Source organism: Macrobrachium rosenbergii, chromosome 16 (assembly GCF_040412425.1).
Source record: "Macrobrachium rosenbergii isolate ZJJX-2024 chromosome 16, ASM4041242v1, whole genome shotgun sequence".
Lineage (NCBI taxonomy): Eukaryota > Metazoa > Arthropoda > Malacostraca > Decapoda > Palaemonidae > Macrobrachium > Macrobrachium rosenbergii.
This window is the reverse complement of record NC_089756.1, coordinates 55,230,948-55,250,782: the sequence shown is the minus strand read 5'-3', so window position 1 is coordinate 55,250,782 and position 19,835 is coordinate 55,230,948. Positions and strand designations below refer to the sequence as shown.

General features: G+C 37.5%; 1 protein-coding gene across 4 annotated transcripts in view; it reads left to right on the top strand.

Moving 5' to 3' along the window:
- The window catches only part of LOC136847442 (uncharacterized), a 210,378-nt gene that overhangs the window by 154,190 nt on the left and 36,353 nt on the right, over positions 1 to 19,835 (top strand). For all 4 annotated transcript variants that reach the window (XM_067119143.1, XM_067119139.1, XM_067119141.1 and 1 more), the window contains exon 6: positions 4,491 to 4,647. In XM_067119143.1, coding sequence (XP_066975244.1) covers positions 4,491 to 4,647 — 157 coding nt within the window. The remainder of the gene's footprint in view (positions 1 to 4,490; positions 4,648 to 19,835) is intronic.

Here is a 19,835-nt window from a genome sequence, read left to right as displayed (position 1 = left end):
TGGGAATGGAACCCCCACCGATAATAGGGAACTGCCTTTATTGGGGTAACTTGATTAGTTTTTGCCTTGGTAGGAATAACAGTTGTATGAGTGTTTATGCATAGCTGTAAGCCATATATTTTTAAGGGTAATGTTGTAAGATAACTTTGAAATGACATTAAAGGGTTTAGGATGATAGTTTAAGGTATATTTGTGTTTGAACTATTAAAATAGGCAGTTATAAGCATTTTTAAGTGGGTCTCAAAATTGTAGAGCATATCTAAAATATTCGCTAATCATTTTAATTTTATTTCGTGACTAAATAAGTTTTTTTTTATAATAAAAAAAGATTTACTAATTTTCAAATATTAATATTAATGTAATCTGCAAAATATCAATTTTTGTTTCTTTTAAAAAACATTTGCCAAACGATGTACCAATGTTACCCGTATTTACTTAAAAGAAAACGCAATGCTTGAATACTGTATGAAAGAAAATGTGTGCTTGAATATAAGGGTAACTTGATTAGTTTTTGCCTTGGTAAGAGCAACAGTTGTAGGAGTGTTCACTCATAGCTGTAAGCCATATATTTTTAAGGGTAATTTTGTAAGATGACTTTGAAATTATATTAAAGTGTTTTAGGATGATAGTTTAAGGTATATTTGGTGTTTGAACTATTAAAATAGGCAGTTGTAAGCATTTTTAAAGGTGGTCTCAAGTATTCATGAATTTTAGCTGTTCGCGGGCGATTGTGGTCCCTAACCCCCGCGAATACCGGTGTCTACTGTATCTACCAAAATTGAGACAGGCGTAGAAAGCCTAAGCTAGCGTAGTATACTGAAAATATATCTTGCACTACACATTATGTATACGATAAAATCTTTTGTTTTTACAAAATTTTAATGATTACATGGTGCACTAGATGGGATGATACACAAGTACAGTATACAGTAAACCCCCTGTATTCGCAGTCTCATGATTCGCAGACTCTCCTATTCACGGATGTCTGTGTGGAACAGACACATTATTCGCGAGAAAATTCGCCCATTTGCAGTGTTTTTCGCTGAGAAATATTCACTGATTACTGTATTTTCATATCATTGTTATGACTAAATGCACTTTTTGTGATAAAACTATTAAAATACTCATGTATAAGCATTTTTAGAGGGTTTTTTTTTTTTGAACTATCAAAATACTGTGCTGTAGGCAGTTCTAAGTGTTTTTAGGGGGTATTAAGTATTCGCGGATTATAGCTATTCGCGGGGGCGTGTGGTATGCATCCCCCGTGAATACAGGGGGTTCACTGTATACACAAATTATGGTTCATTTTTATGCTGTATATTTTTTTTGAGTTTCACAGAAGGTTTTCGTTGGAAATAAACTGCTTTTGTATTTTCGGAGCAATCTTCAGTTCCAAAATCCCCCCAAAAATCCAAAAACTGAAATGACGTGTGGTGCTGCCCTCATAGGTGCTCAAGAACTAATGGCAGCTGATTCAAAAATGCCCTGGATCATGGGAGTTGCTGGACCATAGAGTGCCAGATTTGAGAATTCGGACTGTACTGCCAAGCATAGAAGGTGATGTTGAGGAACATGCTGTAATCAAAGGAGCTTATGACTCATCCAGTGAGGTGGACAGTTGCACAGTTCAAGCAAGAGCTTGCAAAGTCAGGGTTATTGGACCATCCCATGCATTTTGGGGCAACTTTTCAATAGTACAGATAGTGAGAGCAGGTATCTGGAGGGCTCAGATCACCTGTACCTCTTCTTGATAAAGGATATCACTCCTAAGTCCCTTGTTACATTCTTTTCAGTCCATTTTGTGGCTGCTTAACAGGTTTTGCAGTTACCCAAACTCCTCTCAAGATAGTAAAGCATTTTTCTAAGGTACTCAGAGGGCATAAGGCAGGGTTGAAGGGTAGAGTGAGTGACTTTTTTCTTCATTTTTCCTTCTTTCCTCCCTCTGTGAAGCAGCAGCTTTGGCTGAGTATGATTTACGTAAGCTACCTAATCAAGCATCTGGTTTTAGAACTTCAACTTACAAGATGCAACACTCTCTTACCCCTTGTAGTGGGAGGTGGGTGGATTGAGTATAGCTATAATCTGAACCCATCAATGTCTATTGGCCAAATTTAACTACCTTCTGACTTGTGTCACCCCTTGTAGGGGTCATACTTTTTTCTCCAAGATTTTCTTATATATGAGCCAGACACTGCCAGAGCAATGCTATGGCAGGAGGTTACAGGAGTCAGTGCTCCCATGCTTACTATCATGACCAGCAACTTGTCATTGTGACATTTATTTCTGGATGGAGATTCAACTTGTTAGTCAGTTGAGAGAATACCTCTCACCTAAGGAGTGAGTTGCCTGCATAAAAGGTAACAGTTTGTACTCCCAAAGGAACAAATCTCAAAGTTTAAAAGTAAGGTAAACTGCATTATTCAGGATTTACAAATGAGAGCCTTTTATCATATTCCCACTTCAACCACCCTGCTTAGTCCTTGATGCAAGGGAAAAAGTGTTTGGCTATGTTACTCAGTTTCAACAATCTCTCCACCTTGTGCTGAGGAATACTCCTACAACAAGGTTATGGTTTGTTTATCTCAGAAAAATACAAATGACTTCAAAAAATTTTCCTACCGCTTTCTCATCTTTCCCACCAGACACCAGGTAAACTTGTCAGTCAACCTGCCTCAGGAATTCTTTCCATATCCTTTGATCTTCAGACAAAATTTCCTTTTCAGCAAGCTGTAGAGAATCTCCTCTTTTTTTTTTCTTTTTTGCTGTATATGAGCTTTCCTTTTATCTTTTATTTGGTCTTCCCACAGGTTTTCTTCCATCTGACATCCATTCCAAAAACTTTCTGGGACATCTACCCCTCCTCTATTCATTTTCCATAGCCAAACCTATGTAGCCATCCTCTTTCAACTAACTTAAAATGTTTTCCACTTCCAGTTCATTCATGATGTATCCATTTCGTATTTTGCTAAGCCTGGTAACACCCTTTATCAGTCTGAGTACTTTCATTTGTGCTACGTGAATATTAATCAGATTTTCTGGCCATAGGTCAAAACTGGTCTCAGTATACAATAGTGGTATAAATTATTTTTACTTTTCTTGGTACTATATATTTCTGTCTTTTATATATTTCTGTCTTTTATCAGTGGATAAAGTAGATATAAGTTGTTCTTACATTTGTTGACTTATATATTTCTAATCCTTACATTTCATTACAGAACATAATGCCTAGATATTTAAAATTTCTGCTCTGATGTAAAACTAATAAGTTGTTCACATCTCTGGGTGTTCTTGAAAACAGCGTGATTTCTGTTTTTTCTTTGCTGATTTTCACTCTGTTGTTTGTTAGAGTGTTGTTTCCATTTTTCTAGTTCACTTTGAAGGCCCTCCTTTGTTCCTGCTATCACTGTATGGTCATCTGAATGCATTAGATAAGTAACTTTCTCATCATGGGGGTTTCTCTTTCTCTCTCATACAGTTATCCAGATATAGTATGAATCACAATGTTGAGAGGATGTTTCCCTCCCTGTGACCTGATTTGACATGAAACAAGTCATCATTTCCAGATGGAATCTTCACTGTGCATTTAGTGTTATGATACATTTTGAAAATTGCTCTCTTAAGTTCCATCATTCATTGTATGCCATATTTTGTGCTTCGGTACATGATTAAAGGCTTTCTCTGGGTTTAGAATAACAATATATTCATCTTCATTCCACTCCCAGCCTTTTCAGAAACCATTTTAAGGGTTAAGATCATGTTAGATGTTCCCCTTTGTGGTCTAAAACCATTCTACCTCTTGTCCAATTTTGATTCAATATGTCCTCTCAGTCTACCTTCTAGAACTCTCTTGTAAACCATGAAAGCATGTGACATGAAAGAAATACCTGTATGGTTTGAGGAATCAGTTCTTTCCCCCTTTATATGGATGGTGTACATCAGGTCTTTATTCCAATCCTTGGGTACAGCCTGACCCTCCCAAAACATAGCAAGCAGTTTCAAAAACATACACTTCGGTAGCTCTGCAGGAGTCTGATCTTCATCTGAAGCTTTGCCATTTCTCATTTTCTTTAGTGCCTCCTTTAGCTCTCTCATTTATAGGTCAGGTTGTGTGCTGGCTTCAGTATGGAATTCAAAAGTAATTTCTTCATTCAGTTCATCAACAGTGTCCCATCATTTGTATGTTTTATATCTTAATTAGGGGGGATCCCTTTCTGTAGTTCTTGGCCTTAGTTCTGTACCTTTGTTACAGTAAAGGGTATGGATGAACTCGAATATGCTACAGTTCCTTCTTTAGGAGTTTGAAGCTATATTCTGCCCATCCCCCTTTTCATAGATTAGAATTAAGTCAGCATGGCAATGGTTTCATGATATGGTGTGTTTAAATGACTTTTTTATATGTTGATGGTGAATGCTTTCATAGTTAAAATCATGAATAATATCAAATATTAAGGAATTGAATATTAAAATTAACTACATTCATTTGCCCGCAGACACTTCTTTAAAATTCGACTGCTCAGCGATGAATACAAACACTTGATAGAATTAATAAGACCATTTCAAAATGACATTGAAAACCCAGATCCTGCATACATATTTCGTAAATTAGAAGTAAATGGAGCCATTTACCATGTGGCATCGTCTTTAGAGGTAAGTTCAGAGATGACCTGCTTCAGAATTCTTGTGAACCTAAGCTTGACCATTTTATTCAGTACCCAGTTGTTGTGAGTTTATTTGTTAAGATTTTAGATATGGTTTGGGGGGCGGGATATGTGTAGGAGTTCAGAGGTTTACTTCAAACTTTTATTTTTCTTAAAACCTAGCTTTACTGATGAAATATAAACACATACATACAGTTACACACAATCATACAACTAAAACTTACACTGGTACATATAGTTGGTCCTCACTATACATGGGTTATAGGTTCCAAAACCTCCCTGTGCAACCCTGAAACCATGCATGATCACAAACCCCTATGTAACAGAGTGCTATACAAATATCAGTCTTATACCTCTTTTAATAACCATCATTGTTTATACAGTGTGTTTCTTATACAATACAGTATCAGTAAGAAGAAAAAATTGAAACTAATTGTATGCTAATCATACAAACAACCTGATTATGCTTATGTAAACCATCATATACAGTAAACCCCCCGTATTCGCGTTCTTACAATTTGTGGACTCACGCATTCACGGATTTCTCTGTGGAACGTATCTACCCATTATTCACGGAAAATTCGCCCATTCGTGGTATTTTTCACTGAGAAATATTCACTAAATACTGTATTTTCATATAATTTTCATGACTAAATGCACTTTTTTGGTAAAACTATTAAAATACTGAGGTATAAGCATTTTTACAGGGTTTTTCTTGTGTTTAAACTATCAAAATAGGCAGTTCTAAGTGTTTTTAGAGGGGTTTTAAGTATTCACAGATTTTAGCTGTTTGTGGGGTTGCAGCACGCATCCCCGCGAACACTGGGGTTTACTGTACTTCAAATGATAACCATTATTGATTATACATTGCAAAGAATACAGTGCTCCCCACTTTTTCGAGCGGATAGGTTTCAGAATCCACCACGGAAATGCAAAATCCCCTCTAAAAATGCGTATAACTGCCAAATACCCTGTACACCTTAAACTTAAAAACCCTTATAACTGTGTATTTTAAAAGTTCACTGCCTCATTTAGTAGTTCAAACAAAAATATACCCTAAATTGTCATACTAAAGCAATTTAATATCTATTCAAACAAAAATACACCCCAAACCATTACCCTAAAACACCCTAAGTCATCTTTTACAACTGTTACTCTTATGTCTAGTAGGTCCTCGACTTACGGCGGGGGATCTGTTCCAGTGCTGCGCTGTAAGTTGATTTCCGCCATAAGTTGGTGTTTCACTGTTATTGCCGTTAAATTTATGCCTAGTCTTGCTGTGAGCGCCAGTAACGGCACTTACAGCACCGTAACTTGATGCAACATCAAGTTATGCCATTGTAAAATGCCACTAATGGTGCTGAAAAAGTGCCATAAGATCGAATCTGACGTAAGTTGGTGTCGCCATAAGTCGGTGACTCACTGTATACTCCCCCTAAAATACTGATAACAATGATTTACTAATTTTTAAATATTAATATTGATGTAAATGCAGTAAAATATCTATGAAATGTTTAATACAAATTAAATAAATCTTTAATCCAAATTAAATAGATCTTTAATACACATTAAATAAATCTGTCTTACAGAGAACGTTTAACAACTAATCAAGTTACTCCTGTATACATAAGCATAGCCGTTTTCTCTCATAGTATTGAAGTCATCCTGTTTTCTTTATATATTGGTAAAACAATTAAAATTTTCACATTCACTTTTTTTCATAGAGCAACACAGTTTATTCACTAATTACTGTATTTTTTTCATATTGTTCATTACTAAATACAAATTTTTATGGTAAAAATAATTTAGTGTGCTTACACAGTAGTAATGTTATCTACAAAATCCACAAATTAGTGAAAGTTTCTCCACGGAAAAGTGAATAATGTTCCATAAAAAACTGCGACAAAATGAAGTGTGAAAAAGCAGGGTAGCAATGTAATAGAAAAAACCGTGGATACAGTATTTCTTACACATTACAGTATTAATAGAGAACGCTTAACATAACAGTGCAAGAGTGAAACTGTAAAATTAACCCATGCATACTGAGGGCCAACTGAACTAAGAATTTACAAATAACCATATTCTTACTAACTAATGCTTATACATGCACTAAATTTTAGTTTTCTGTTAAAGAAAACTATTGTGCTGCTCTGTCTGTCTGTCCGCACTTTTTTCTGTCTGCACTTTTTCTGTCTGCCCTCAGATCATAAAAACTATTGAGGCTAGAGGGCTGCAAATTATATGTTGGTCATCCACCCTACAATCATCCAACATACCAAATTGCAGCCCTCTAGCCTCAGTAGTTTTTATTTTATTTAAGGTTAAAGCTAGCCATAATCGTGCTTCTGGCAACGATATAGGACAGACCACCACAAGTCCATGGTTAAAGTTTCATGGGCCGTGGCTCATACAGCATTATACCAAGACCACCAAAAGTTAGATATATTTTTGGTGGCATTGATTATACGCTGTAGCAACTGTACAGAAAACTCAATTGCCCCGAAGAAACTTCAGGCATTTTTTACTTGTTATTATTGGGATTGAATCTTACCTACTGTTAAAGCTAGCTTATATCTTCGCTCCATTAGGTGCGGTCGGCATTGAAAATAAGACAAAATGACGCTTGGCTAACCTACTAGGACTGTCTCTGTAATCACCTGTTTTCCACTAGGTGGTGTTGGAATGTTTACGTTCTTGGCAGAATTCTTCATGCCGTGTCCTTGTGCAGACTGTGAATCAGTGCTGGTAGTAATGTTGACTATTTCTGTCTGATTTTCTCCTGTACAGTATTGTGCAGGCTTGTTTTGTGTTTTGTATAATGTTATCTACAACAAGCAGGGATGAAAGCATTAGGCTGTGTAGGAAAGAGTTTGCGGAAGCTAAATGTTTCAGTCGTGCATGATGGCCACGTGTTAGCCTAGCTGTTGAGGCATGAGTGTGGTTTTCTTATTCTGAAGATAATGAGTGAGTGATCTGATGAGAGGATGAAAATTTTGTGAAGTATCTGAAGGTGCTAGAGACCGATAGATTACACAGACAATTCGTGAGGGCAGGCCATAAGCTTACTCAGTCTTTTCCTTTTTTCTTCCGATGTTGCTTCTCCTCCTCCATTAGCCTGCCTGATGACCTAGGTTAATTCCTCTCTCACTCTTTCTGCTGTCACTAATTTTGCTCCCTATGTGGTTCAGGAGAAAAATAATAGGTAATTGAAAAATATTCTTTTATTATGGTTAGAAATCTGATCGTATATATTAGTTGAAGATCTTGGTCCCCCCCATAGTGATCGATCTTTTTAGGTCTCTCCCCCACAGGAGAGAAGGTGTTGGAGCCTTGGTGTCTGTCTGTAGCCCACCCTCTGGACTGCCATGGGTCCATTGGTCTTCTCCATGGACAGGGAACCATGGCATGTCTTGGGACCAAGATCTGTGCCCTTCGCCACCTCTCTCAACCGTCTTCCAGTTCAAATTCGACACATTTTGACTTACATCTAACTGTTGAGAAACATCTAATGAAAGTTTCAGCAAATGCTGCACGAAAGTTAGGTATTGTTCGTAAGGCCTCATATATTTATAACGATAAAATCCATGCAACCTGTTTTAGGTCATTTTTACTTCCTGTACTAGAATACTGTTCTTTGTTCTCCAGTGTGGATGTCTTCTTCCGCCAGAGATTTATCTCTTTAGATAGTTCTCACGATTCGCGGACTATCGTATTCACGGATTTCTCTTTGGAACACATCTACCCGGTATTTGCGGAAAATTTGCCCATTCGCTGTATTTTTCACTGAGAAATACAGTATTCACTAAATACTGTATTTTCATCTCATTTTCATGACTAAATGCACTTTTTGCGATAAAACTATTAAAACACTCAAGTAATGCTTGAGTTATGATAATTCGATTTTGCAATGGGGTAAGCACTTAATACTGATACCACAATATTATTTGTAAGATATTTTTTAATTTCGTGCGGGCGCAGGCAGCAGCGTAATCAGGCAGTGAGAGAGACCAAATTACAATAGACAACTTTTTCTCCATTTCTTTACCCCATCTTCTATTTAAAAAAGTAAAAGAAAATGATAAAAGTATTGTTAGCAATGTTATACTCTTGCGTAAATGCATACGTACAGCTATAAACAACTGACCGAGAAACTGTTGTTTTGCTTATAACCGAATGGGATAACAACAGCCGTTTACCTGGTATTTCAATCATCGTACGATAATAAACAATTACCGTATGTTATGGCACAAATGACTTTTAAGTAGAATAGGACTGATATATTTTTCCATTATACCCTTATTCGGTATGGATAAAAGATCGGCAAGGAAATATACTGCTAAATTCAAGCTGTAGGTTGTAGCTGAAGCTGAGAAAACAATGTTCAAGCTGCTAATGACTATACTGTAAATTATCGTGCATCGGCAACATGGATGAAACTTGATCGTAATTAAAATGGGAGAGAAGTATTTTAATCAAAACAATTTTGCATGAAAGAACACATTACAGGCAGTCCCCGGTTTACGACGGGGGTTCCGTTTTTCCGCTCCATCGTAAACCAAAAATCGTTGAAAATCGTCAAAAATCCTAAGAAAACCTTACTTTTAATGCTTTGGGTGTATTGAAAATGATGTAAACTGCATTTTTATTGAGTTTTTCATTGAAAAAAATCTCCAAGTTTTTATTATTCTGCCATTTTGGAGCCATATTTCTTCCGTTGGATCGGCGTACGACGCGTCATAACCCAGAACATGCGTCGTAAACCGAGAAATAATTTCTGATGAATATATTTGAAAAGTGTCGTAACCTCAGAACGTCGTAAGCCGGACCCGTCGTAAACCGGGGACTGCCTGTACTGTTATTTTTACGCCAATAAACAATAAATAGGTAAAGCTGGTTTTATGATGAAATCAAGTGAAAATAGCGAACAGAATCTTGAATTTTTTTTTTTACACAAAACAAACCCCCTAAACAGCCATTGTCATCTACTAACAAAAATAATAGATAAATTAAATTCACAACGAGACGTATTTTAGCTATATTTCGACTTAAAAGCACTTCGTATAACGAAAAATAACCTTGCCCCATTTAAATAAAGTGTCTAGAGATACATTTATGCTAACTAGAAACAAGAAAAGCACTCTGAACTGAATTAAACACGGTGAAATAAATGCAGCGTAAATATTTCCAAACCAAAACGTTGATCGCTACAATCGCATGTGTAATACAAAAGCAATATAAGAATACAGTAAACCCCCTTTATTCGCGTTCTCATGGTTCGTGGACTCACGCATTCGCGGGTTTCTCTGTGGAACATATCTAGCCATCATTCGCGGAAAATTCTCCCATTCGTGGTATTTTTCACCGAGAAATATTCACTAATTACTGTATTTTCATATAATTTTCATGAATAAATGCACTTTTTGTGATAAAACTATTAAAATACTCAGGTATAAGCATTTTTACGGGGTTTTTGTTGGTTTAAGCTATCAAAATGGGCAGTTCTAAGTGTTTTTAGAGGGGTTTTAAGCATTTGCGGATTTGACCTATTCACGGGGGGGTGTGGGACGCATCCACCGAGAATACGGGGGGTTCACTGTGTATACAATATTATTGGATAAAGTGAATTAAGGCATAACATTTTAAAAGAACTATGGAAAAGATGCATATTCGTTATGTTGACGTTTGTATAATACGATAAGTGAATATAGAGGAGAGTATAATGTAGGCTAAGCTAATTCTTGTTTGTTATTCAATTTCTCTTTGTATTGAATTACCATAAGTCACTTTGCATGAACCTTCAGAATTAGCTGATATTAATGATTACTATACCGTGCATGTAAAGAGTATATTTTATAGTGTAGGTTAGGCTACCATACTGTATATGTATATATGGTACCAAATACCCTAGTGTAGGCTACGCTGTGTTTGAGATATGTTTTGGTATTTCTTAAGTTTTTCCAACAAACAATGGTTATTTTTTGGAACCTAACCCCATCATAAGTAGGATAATACCTGTGTAACCATTTTTAGTTTGTTTTGTTTGTGTTTGAACTATCAAAATAGGCAGTTCTAAGAGTTTTTAGAAAGGTTCTAAGTATTCACTGGTTTTAGCTATTCGCGGGCGTTGTAGTATCCATCCCCCGCGAATACATGGGGTTTACTGTGCTGCCCTAATACTATTCTCCTTGCATTTTAATACACTTTTATCTAATGTATTTATTAATTTATTTTATCTTTTTAATAAGTGGGATCTCTTCTTTATGTACAGTGTTTCCCTTTACCTCCTACTCCTTCGTAATGAACACCATATTCTTTGAAAGCTTGAATATTGAGTCACTGGGCCCTGTGGGCTCATTTCATATAAATAGGTTTCATCTTCTGAATAATAATAATAATAATAATAATAATAATATCCAAAGGAGTTATTTAGTAGTTTAGTGCTCGCGTTTACTGGCTCATGTATCATCCATTTTGGGGAGATTGATAGTGATGTATTTGTACTGGTAGAGTTATCTAGGGATTGCAGACATATTACCTTTACTTCAGTAGTTTCTGAGCCTCTCGTTAGTTCTTCTGTTATCATTACTCACCCTGTGTCATCCTCTGAGCGGACGATAAACCCCCCTCCCTTACTGTTTCTCCTCTATCGCCACGTATTTATCATTTGTAATAGCAACTCTTCCTCTTCTGCCACTTATTTATCTAGAGTGGCCTAGCCTGGTGATAGAACAGCTCTTGCTTCTCGGCAGTTGCCTCTTGATAGTCCATTTGCCACTCATGATTTCCATTGGGGACCTATGAATCTTTTATAGTACAAGGTATTATAGTATATATCTAATATCCTGGTTTTTCTGAAGTATTTTAACTGGGTTGTCCTCTTGACAACTTTGGGCAAATCCTGAAATATGCAAATCTTGGTCGCCATTATATAAAATTCAATTTTTTTCAATGTCTGTAAATTTGCAAGATATGTCATATGGGATGTCTATACCCATGTTTTCATGGTCAAGGATTAATATGTCACAAAAACAGCCGTAACATGTGCAATTTTATTTGTACAAACATTATGACAATAAAGTTATAAAAATCTTACAACAATACATGAAATTCGACATATTTATTATTGCAAACTGTTCTTACAAGTTAAACTTATGCTTTTGGGTGTATTTTTAACTGCCAGGATACACAGCTTCTTGCTTCATGTACATATACGTGTTCCTAATAATAATAGAAAAATTGTGTTTAGTTGTGTAAAGGGAAAATACAAGTTAACTGTTGTCCAACTCATCCTCAGAACAGTCACTGTCATTTTCATTCACTTGACTATATAGTGACTGTGAATGGATTATTGCATCTGTCTGTGTCTCCACATATACTATAAATAGTGCAGGGCAACTGGCTCTTTTGACAGGATTAGGACGTAGAGCTGCAGGCCTTGTCCACTGCTTTGCAACCACAACTAAGAATATCAATTAGGCCAGGAGGAGCTGGAGAATCAGAAGCAAATGCCGGTGTTGGGACGCCATCCTTCACCTGCTATCCGAACTTGCTGATGTCCACTGTTGGAGGGCCTTGCTGATAAGCTGCTTTCCATAATATCATTTGGAGATGTGCCTGTTGTACATGGAGCAGTAGATTAGCATCTGTAGGAGGCATGGCCATAATGCCCACTGTTTTTTCTTTCTTGTATATATCCTGTGGCAAACTGCATTCACTGAGGTTCCTGGAGGCTGGCCATATAGTGCTGTGAAGAACTCTTGGCCTGTTTGCAACAGGTCATTTTCTGAGGCATCTATCTCTCTAAGTATCTCAGATAATCCTGGGAAATTTCCTGCCTGCAAGACGTTTACAGCACTGACTTTTCCTTTGTTAAAAGGGTAAGACACAGTGTCACAACCACTTAGCGCATGCATTCCCAATAGCTGCAAACACTTGGGACCTAGCTTCTCACAGGTTGCATTGATGTCTACAATATTGCCATTCCAACGTTCCATCTGAACTTTACATGTATGTTGTAGCTGAGTTTTCCAAACCTAGTAAATCAGCAGTACTAGGACATCAGTATCATCACTGAGGATTCTTACTACCCTGTGACACTCAGCTGCCTTCAATAAGTATGCAATCATTGTCACATCAGCCTCATCATGTGAAAAGAGACAGTCTTCTTGACTTTCTAGCGTTATTTTATCTCCCATGTTGAAAGAGGATAGTACCCATGACAGTTGCTTTTTGTTTCGTTTATTCTTCATAATAGTATCTGTTTGGGAGTAGACTACTGATAGTCAGGTTGTAGTTGGTGGTACCCTCATCACCACGTCGCATTTTCCCATAGTCTTTGGCTGACAGATCGTGATACTTGTCACTATCAAGAGAGTGAATATAACGAGAGACGGTGCTTAATACTCTCAACAATGATAGATGCATCAGCACCATGAGGCCAAGTAATGTGACAGAGCAGCTGCTGTGCATCCACTATAATGATGCTTGGAGGCACTGGGCTTTGCGGTAGCACACCAAGACTTCTAGCAAGCACAGCTTTGGTGACCTTTCGCAAACAGCCATACTCATCATTGAGCGAGGAAGGGACAGCACACAACTCATACTCAAAGATGTTTTCTAATTGCAGCTGATGCTGTTGACCTATCATAAGCAAGCGAAGGAATAGGGCTTCCATGTCAAAGTCAGTCTTGTTACCAACTCTGATACCATGCTTTAACCATTCCATTGTCTTAATGGGGCTGGAAAGTTTTGCATGAAATCCAGATGGTAGTGAATCACGAAATGAAGCTACCATCTTCTCTCCAGTCAATAATGCATCTTCAACATTGACTTCATTTGGAGGAACTTGGCCATTGACAATGTTATACATGACATCACACTCACTTTTTAGTGGGTGGGAATGCTTTACTATTTCTGTAGCAATTCTCTCACGATCATCAGCATCAAGCTTTGGCCTCTTTTCACCTTCCTCTTTGTGCTTCATTGGTGTTATTGCATTGCAGACTTGGCCCATGTACAAGTTTTCCATGGCATCTGAGAGGTAGGCAGAGATAGGGAATGAATCGATCCATTCAGTAATCAGCTCAGGTGACAGTGTCATACCTCTCATACCACCCTTTCCTATTTTGATAGCAGTTTGTTCACCAAACTGATCACTTGACACAGAGTTCCAAACACCTTCATGATGACATTTTTGGGTACTGTACAGAAGGGTATTATCGTCAGCTTAACGTCTGGTGTATTATAAATCACCTATCAAAATATTAACGAAATCAAACAATATAAAATAAAGGCCTCAAAAGTTTGTTTTCCTTTGACAGCTATTATATACTTTATATAAAAAGTATGCTACGCCTGAGTGGATGATAATAAACGCAGGTCAATAATACCCTCATTGATGGTATCCCATATTGCAATTAGGCATGATATATACCTGCAACAATATATTTAATGAGTTTGTCATGTTCCTTGACCTTAAAAATATAGGTATACAAACCATATTATTTATATTACCATGTATAAAAACAAAGATGTAGAAGAAACTAGATTTTTTAGTAATGGCGGCCATTATTTACATATAACACGAGTTGCCTAAAGTTGTCATGAGGACAACCAAGTTGAAAAACCTGAAAAACACCCTAGGATAGCAAATCTATCAAGAAACCTTGTACTATAGATCATTCAAAGGTTACCCATTTTGGCAAATGGACTATGAGTGTTGTCATGGTTCTGTGGTGATGCCATGCGAGAACCCTCTACCTTCCTCACCCAGCCGTCTTTCTCCAAACCATCCGGTACTCATTACCGGCATTCCGTGATGTCGTTGCTGATATTCCATTGCATGTCACCTTCTCTGGCATTTTTCGCCTCACCTTCATGTCCATAGATTGCCATTTTCTTATGTCTCAGTTCTTCCTTTAGACTTGAGGGGTTTCAACCCAGATTTGGTTTATTCTCCTTTGGTATTTAAGTGGTGCATAGCTCGCATTGTTCCACTTTCACTCACTTTTGCTGAAGATGAATCCGTTGACCGGTGCTCTTTTGTATATTTCTATCTTGTCTCTCGTTAGAACGAGTAAGAAGTTATCACTGATTAAGGTAAATTATCTTGGAAGCACAGCCTTTGGGAAAATGAATGACCAGTCGAAAGAGAAAGCTAGGAAAAAAGCTAGGAAACTGTTTAGTGTTAAATAGCTCTGCATCTAAATGAACAGTGTAGTGTACTGACAACTGTGTTTGTAGAGTGAGCTCATAGCAACCAACCTTCCTAGGCAATGTGCCAGCATGTTGCTGGCTTAATCTAAACAACAGAGGCAATCTTAGAAGTGTATCCTATGATGCTGGTTCTCGGAATGCTACTGCATCTATTTCCAGTTTTTGAAGATGCTTAGAGCTGGATTAGGACTTGGGTATGATATCAGTTTTTCACCTTCTTCCATTCAACATACAAGTTGCAAGTTCTTGGCACCAAGGAAGTGAAGACTCCTCTAATGTGTAAGGTACTTTGGTCTAATTGTGAGGCAGAAGTACATTTGAATTCCATATTTTGTTCTTGGCACAACAGCCTGATACTGCAAAAGTAATAGATGTGTGATTATATATATATATATATATATATATATATATATATATATATACGGATACTTGATAATGTGGACTGTTTGTCCAAGAAAGCTTGTAACTTTTTGAATAAAAACTCCATTAGATACCATCCAGTTTGAATGAGGTCCTTTTAGTAATTCTACTAATGCACAGAACAATTGTGTATGTGATAAAGTTAATATATATATATATATATACAGGTAGTGCTTGAGTTACGATAATTCGACTTATGATAGTTCGCTTTTACAATGGGGTTAGCAATTAATATCGATACGACAATATTTTGAAAATACATATTTTTAAATTTCACGGGCGACTGGCGCAGGCAACAACGTACAATCAGGCAGCGTATGGTGTACGATACGTTGGCCCAAGAGGCTGCAATAGGTACATTAATTTAATGAGCCGACCTCACTTGCTCTTATTGTGTCGGAAGTTAAAATAGGTCAGTGTTCGTTTGCAATTTGTTTGCGTTTGTAAATACAGTAGTGCACGAGTGATGATAATTCGTGATACGATAATTCGAGTTTACAATGGAGTTAGCAATTAATACCGGTACGACAATATTTAGAAAATGTTTTTAAAATTTCGAGCGGGCACTGACAACAGTGTACAGTTGCTGTACAATCAGGTACCAAGAGAGACCAACTTACAATAGACCAACTTCTTTTTCTCCATCTCTTTATTCCATCTGCTAGTTAAAAATGTAAGAGAATGATAAAAGTATTGTTAGTAATCTTATACTCTTGCGAAAATGCGTACAGCCATAAACAACCTAACGAGAAACTGTTGTTTTGCGAATAACCGAATCGGATAACAACTGTTTTGCTTGTATCTCAACCATCGTACGGCTAAACAATTACCGTAGTTATGTTAAAAATGACGTTAAGTACTGATATATTTTTACACTATACCCTTATTTCGCTTTGGAGAAAAGATCAGCAAGGAAATATACTGCTACAGCAAATTTAAGCTGCAATTTGTAGTTGAAGCTGAGAAAAGAATTTTCAAGCTGCTAATGACTACAAATTATCGTGCATTGGCAACATGGATGAAACTCGACCACAAATGAAATTGGGAAGTATTTTAATCAAAACTACTGGGCATGAAAGAACACATATTACTGCTGTTTTCACGCCGATAAAAGATGAATATGAAAAGCTCGTAGTATGATGATGAAATCAAGAGAAAATAACGAACAAAATCTTGATTTTTTTTTTACACAAAACAAACATGCCGCCAACGTCATCTATTAACAAAAAAAATAGCTAAATTAATTTCCCAACGAGACATATATAAGTCATATTTCGACTTAAAAACACTTCGTATAACAAAAAATATATATGTCCCCTATAAATAAAGTATCTAGAGATTCATTTACGCTAACTAGAAGCAAGAAATGCCCTCTGAACCGAGTTAAATTCGGCGAAATAGACCGCGTGATCAATTCCCAAACCAAAACATTTGATCGCTATGATCGGAATTTATAATGCAAAAGCAGTATAAGAATATATTTACAATTGGATACAGTGTAGTAAAGCATAACTTTTTAAAAGATCCATGGAAAAGATGCACATTCGTTATTTTGATGTTTGCATAATACGGTGTTATTATGTGAAAATTAAATACAGTATAATGTAGGCTAGTCTACCGTATATGATATACGAAAGTGCAGGCTAGGCCTTTTTTGTTATTCAATTACTCTTTATTCTGACTTATCATGTCAATCTGCACGGAAACTTCAGAATTAGCTGCCACTAATAATTACTATACCATATATGTATAAAGTATGCTGTTCAATGTAGGCTAGGTTACCATATATGTATAGATGGTACTGCTTACCGTAGTGTAGGCTAGGCCATATTCAAGTTACGATTTTTTCAACAAACAATGGTTTTGGAACCTAACCCCATCGTAAGTAGGGGAATACTTATATATATATATATATATATATATATATTTATATATATATATATATATATATATATATATATATATATATATATATATATATATATATATATATATATATATATATGGGTAGATAGATAGATATATTTATATATTTACATATATTGTTATTACTATATGAAATTAAAGCAACAGATCGTAAGGAACAAGGGATGTAAGCAGTAGTAGTAAAAATGAGGTCACCAGCTAGACACAAAGATCTAACAATTACTTGATTGACAAAAAAGATAAAACAGTCAATTTACATAAAGTTGAAATGAAAAGGTGATAAATAAATGGCACAGGGCACGTGTTTTAACTGTACAATTCAGTTTATAACTGATATTGAAGGGGGCCTTGTTGGATTGGCAAGCAACATGGCGAGAGCTGGGGTATTTTGTTAGTGTGGAATACAGGTCGGAAACAACACCTTCCTGAAACGGATAGATGCTGGAATTAATATTTAAACAGCCAGAGAAAGTTATGATATTACATGTGCTCCACGATGTCACACCACAGGTTGGACAAAGGAATGGGATGTAGGGGAAGGATGAAGGAATGTCAGGAGGAGGTAAAGGAGTGAATATGGATTCAAGAGGATTAGGTTTGCGGGATGGACCAGAGATCTTTGCTCAGACACCTACCTGATTCAGTTTATTGGTGTGTTCATAGACTTAACGCCCGTAGAGGAAGAGACAATATCAGTGGGCCACTGGAGGGAGTTGATGGGGCCCCCAGCCAGCAGGTAGGGCCAAAGTCAGAGCAGCTCACATCCAGTCTCAAAGAATCCTAGTACAGGAAAAGCGACCTTTGGCTGGGTTGAACCTCAGATGCCCAGTTGTGGACAGTGCTTATCGCCACTCCTGTCTTGCTATACCTCTTTTGACCTCTTCATAGGTGGGGGCTTACAGGCTTTATCTTACTTCCTCTGGCCCGGACTGGTATTATCTGGTGATGTGTGAAATGAAAGGTCTCCAACTGATGTAAACTGGACAGGCATGGGAAGGAGGGGGAGGTTTCTAAGGTGTGGCATGCATGGAAGTTATTTTGCCATATTCAGTGCTACTTTGATGTCTAGTTGTTTAACTGAAATTTTATTAGTTTAATTACAGTGGCTGAGGTCCTCAGTTGTAACAGCTCCCCGTTTGAGCAGAGATTCCATCCTTGAACAGGATGGAAGTTATGCAAGAGAGGGCTGCAGCTACTGAAATTAAGTTCCATTCTTAGGCCTCATACAATAGGGGAATTTCTAAAACCTAATACTGTACAGAGTTAGAAATAATTAAGCTGCCACTAGGAGACATACTCGACTTTCTGAAGTTAATTTGAGATAATACAAAGGTTACTTTACTAAGAGTCTGCCAGTGAGGCAACTAATGCAATAAGTAACTGGTCCTATTTCAAAAGGAATGCACTTCATCCTAATGTGGCTCATAAAGTTACAAATGAAATGATGCCACTTGGATGCAAGTTCACATATAAAAATTGACTGAGTAATTTAAAGGATATGCAACATAGCAGACATAAAAATTAAAATATAATATAACAAAAGAGCTAGGACATGTCCTCAGTTGTGAGCTGGAGACCAGCTGTAGCTTGTTATAATTTTTCCATACAAACTCTGGATAGCCATTCAGGAAAGGCTCCAGAATTGCAGGTACTGTACGTGGCACTGTGTGCTGGGGCACTAGTACTGGGAGAATTCATTGGCTCTTTAAGTACCTAACTTTTCCCGATCCTTGTGGCGGGGCTTCCTAGTTGGAACCTAGAAAGGGGCTTCTGGAGGAGGCTTTGAAGTATCTCTGATTGAGCACAACCCTGGTCCTGTGGACATGTCACCCTTTGAATTGTGGCCTGTGAGGGCCTGTGATGTTGCTGAGGCTGGCACCTGGAGAACCTACACTAGATACTTTCTGAGTTGCTGCGACAACTGGAGCAGCGGCAGTGCCTGTTACAATGTCAACTGGTAAGGCAGTGACTGTGGCATTGACACCCTCCAATAATGCCTTGTTTCTTTCTCTATCTTCTGCCAGACTTCTCTGGATTTGCTATACTTGGGTGATAGCTGGAGAATAATCCCACGTAGTGATTTGTCTGTCAGCTTGGCTGGTGAGGAGGATAAGGGAGGACTCATACTCAGCTTAGAACCTTTCCTTTGTAGGAGGTGAGTGTGATGTGGCTGTAGATTCGGGATCCGACAGGGTTACTATTACTGGCTCAGACATGGGTTGCAACACCATTCCTGGGAATGAGATTTTGCAGCTGATGGATGAGACTCTGAAGCTGGCAGAGTTACTGGCTCTCGGCCGGTCACTGGTTGTGAGGCCAGGCTGGTGGTCGAGAGGGAAGGTGGATTGGAATCTCCTAGCGGAAGATTTAAAGAGTGCTTTTGCTTAGGCTCTGTCTCTGGCACTGGCTGCATATAGATGTCATACTTGGCAGGAGTACCTGACGTCCACTCGGAAGGTTCATGACTTTGAGGAGGTCCAGGCATAGGCTCTGGCTGCAGCTCGACATCAGGGCTAGACTGCAAAGCAGTGCCTAACAGAGAATGAGAAGTTGCATGACTCTGGTAAGGCACAGTTCGTGGCCTATGCTGAGAACCCTGACCTAAGAGGAGGTCAT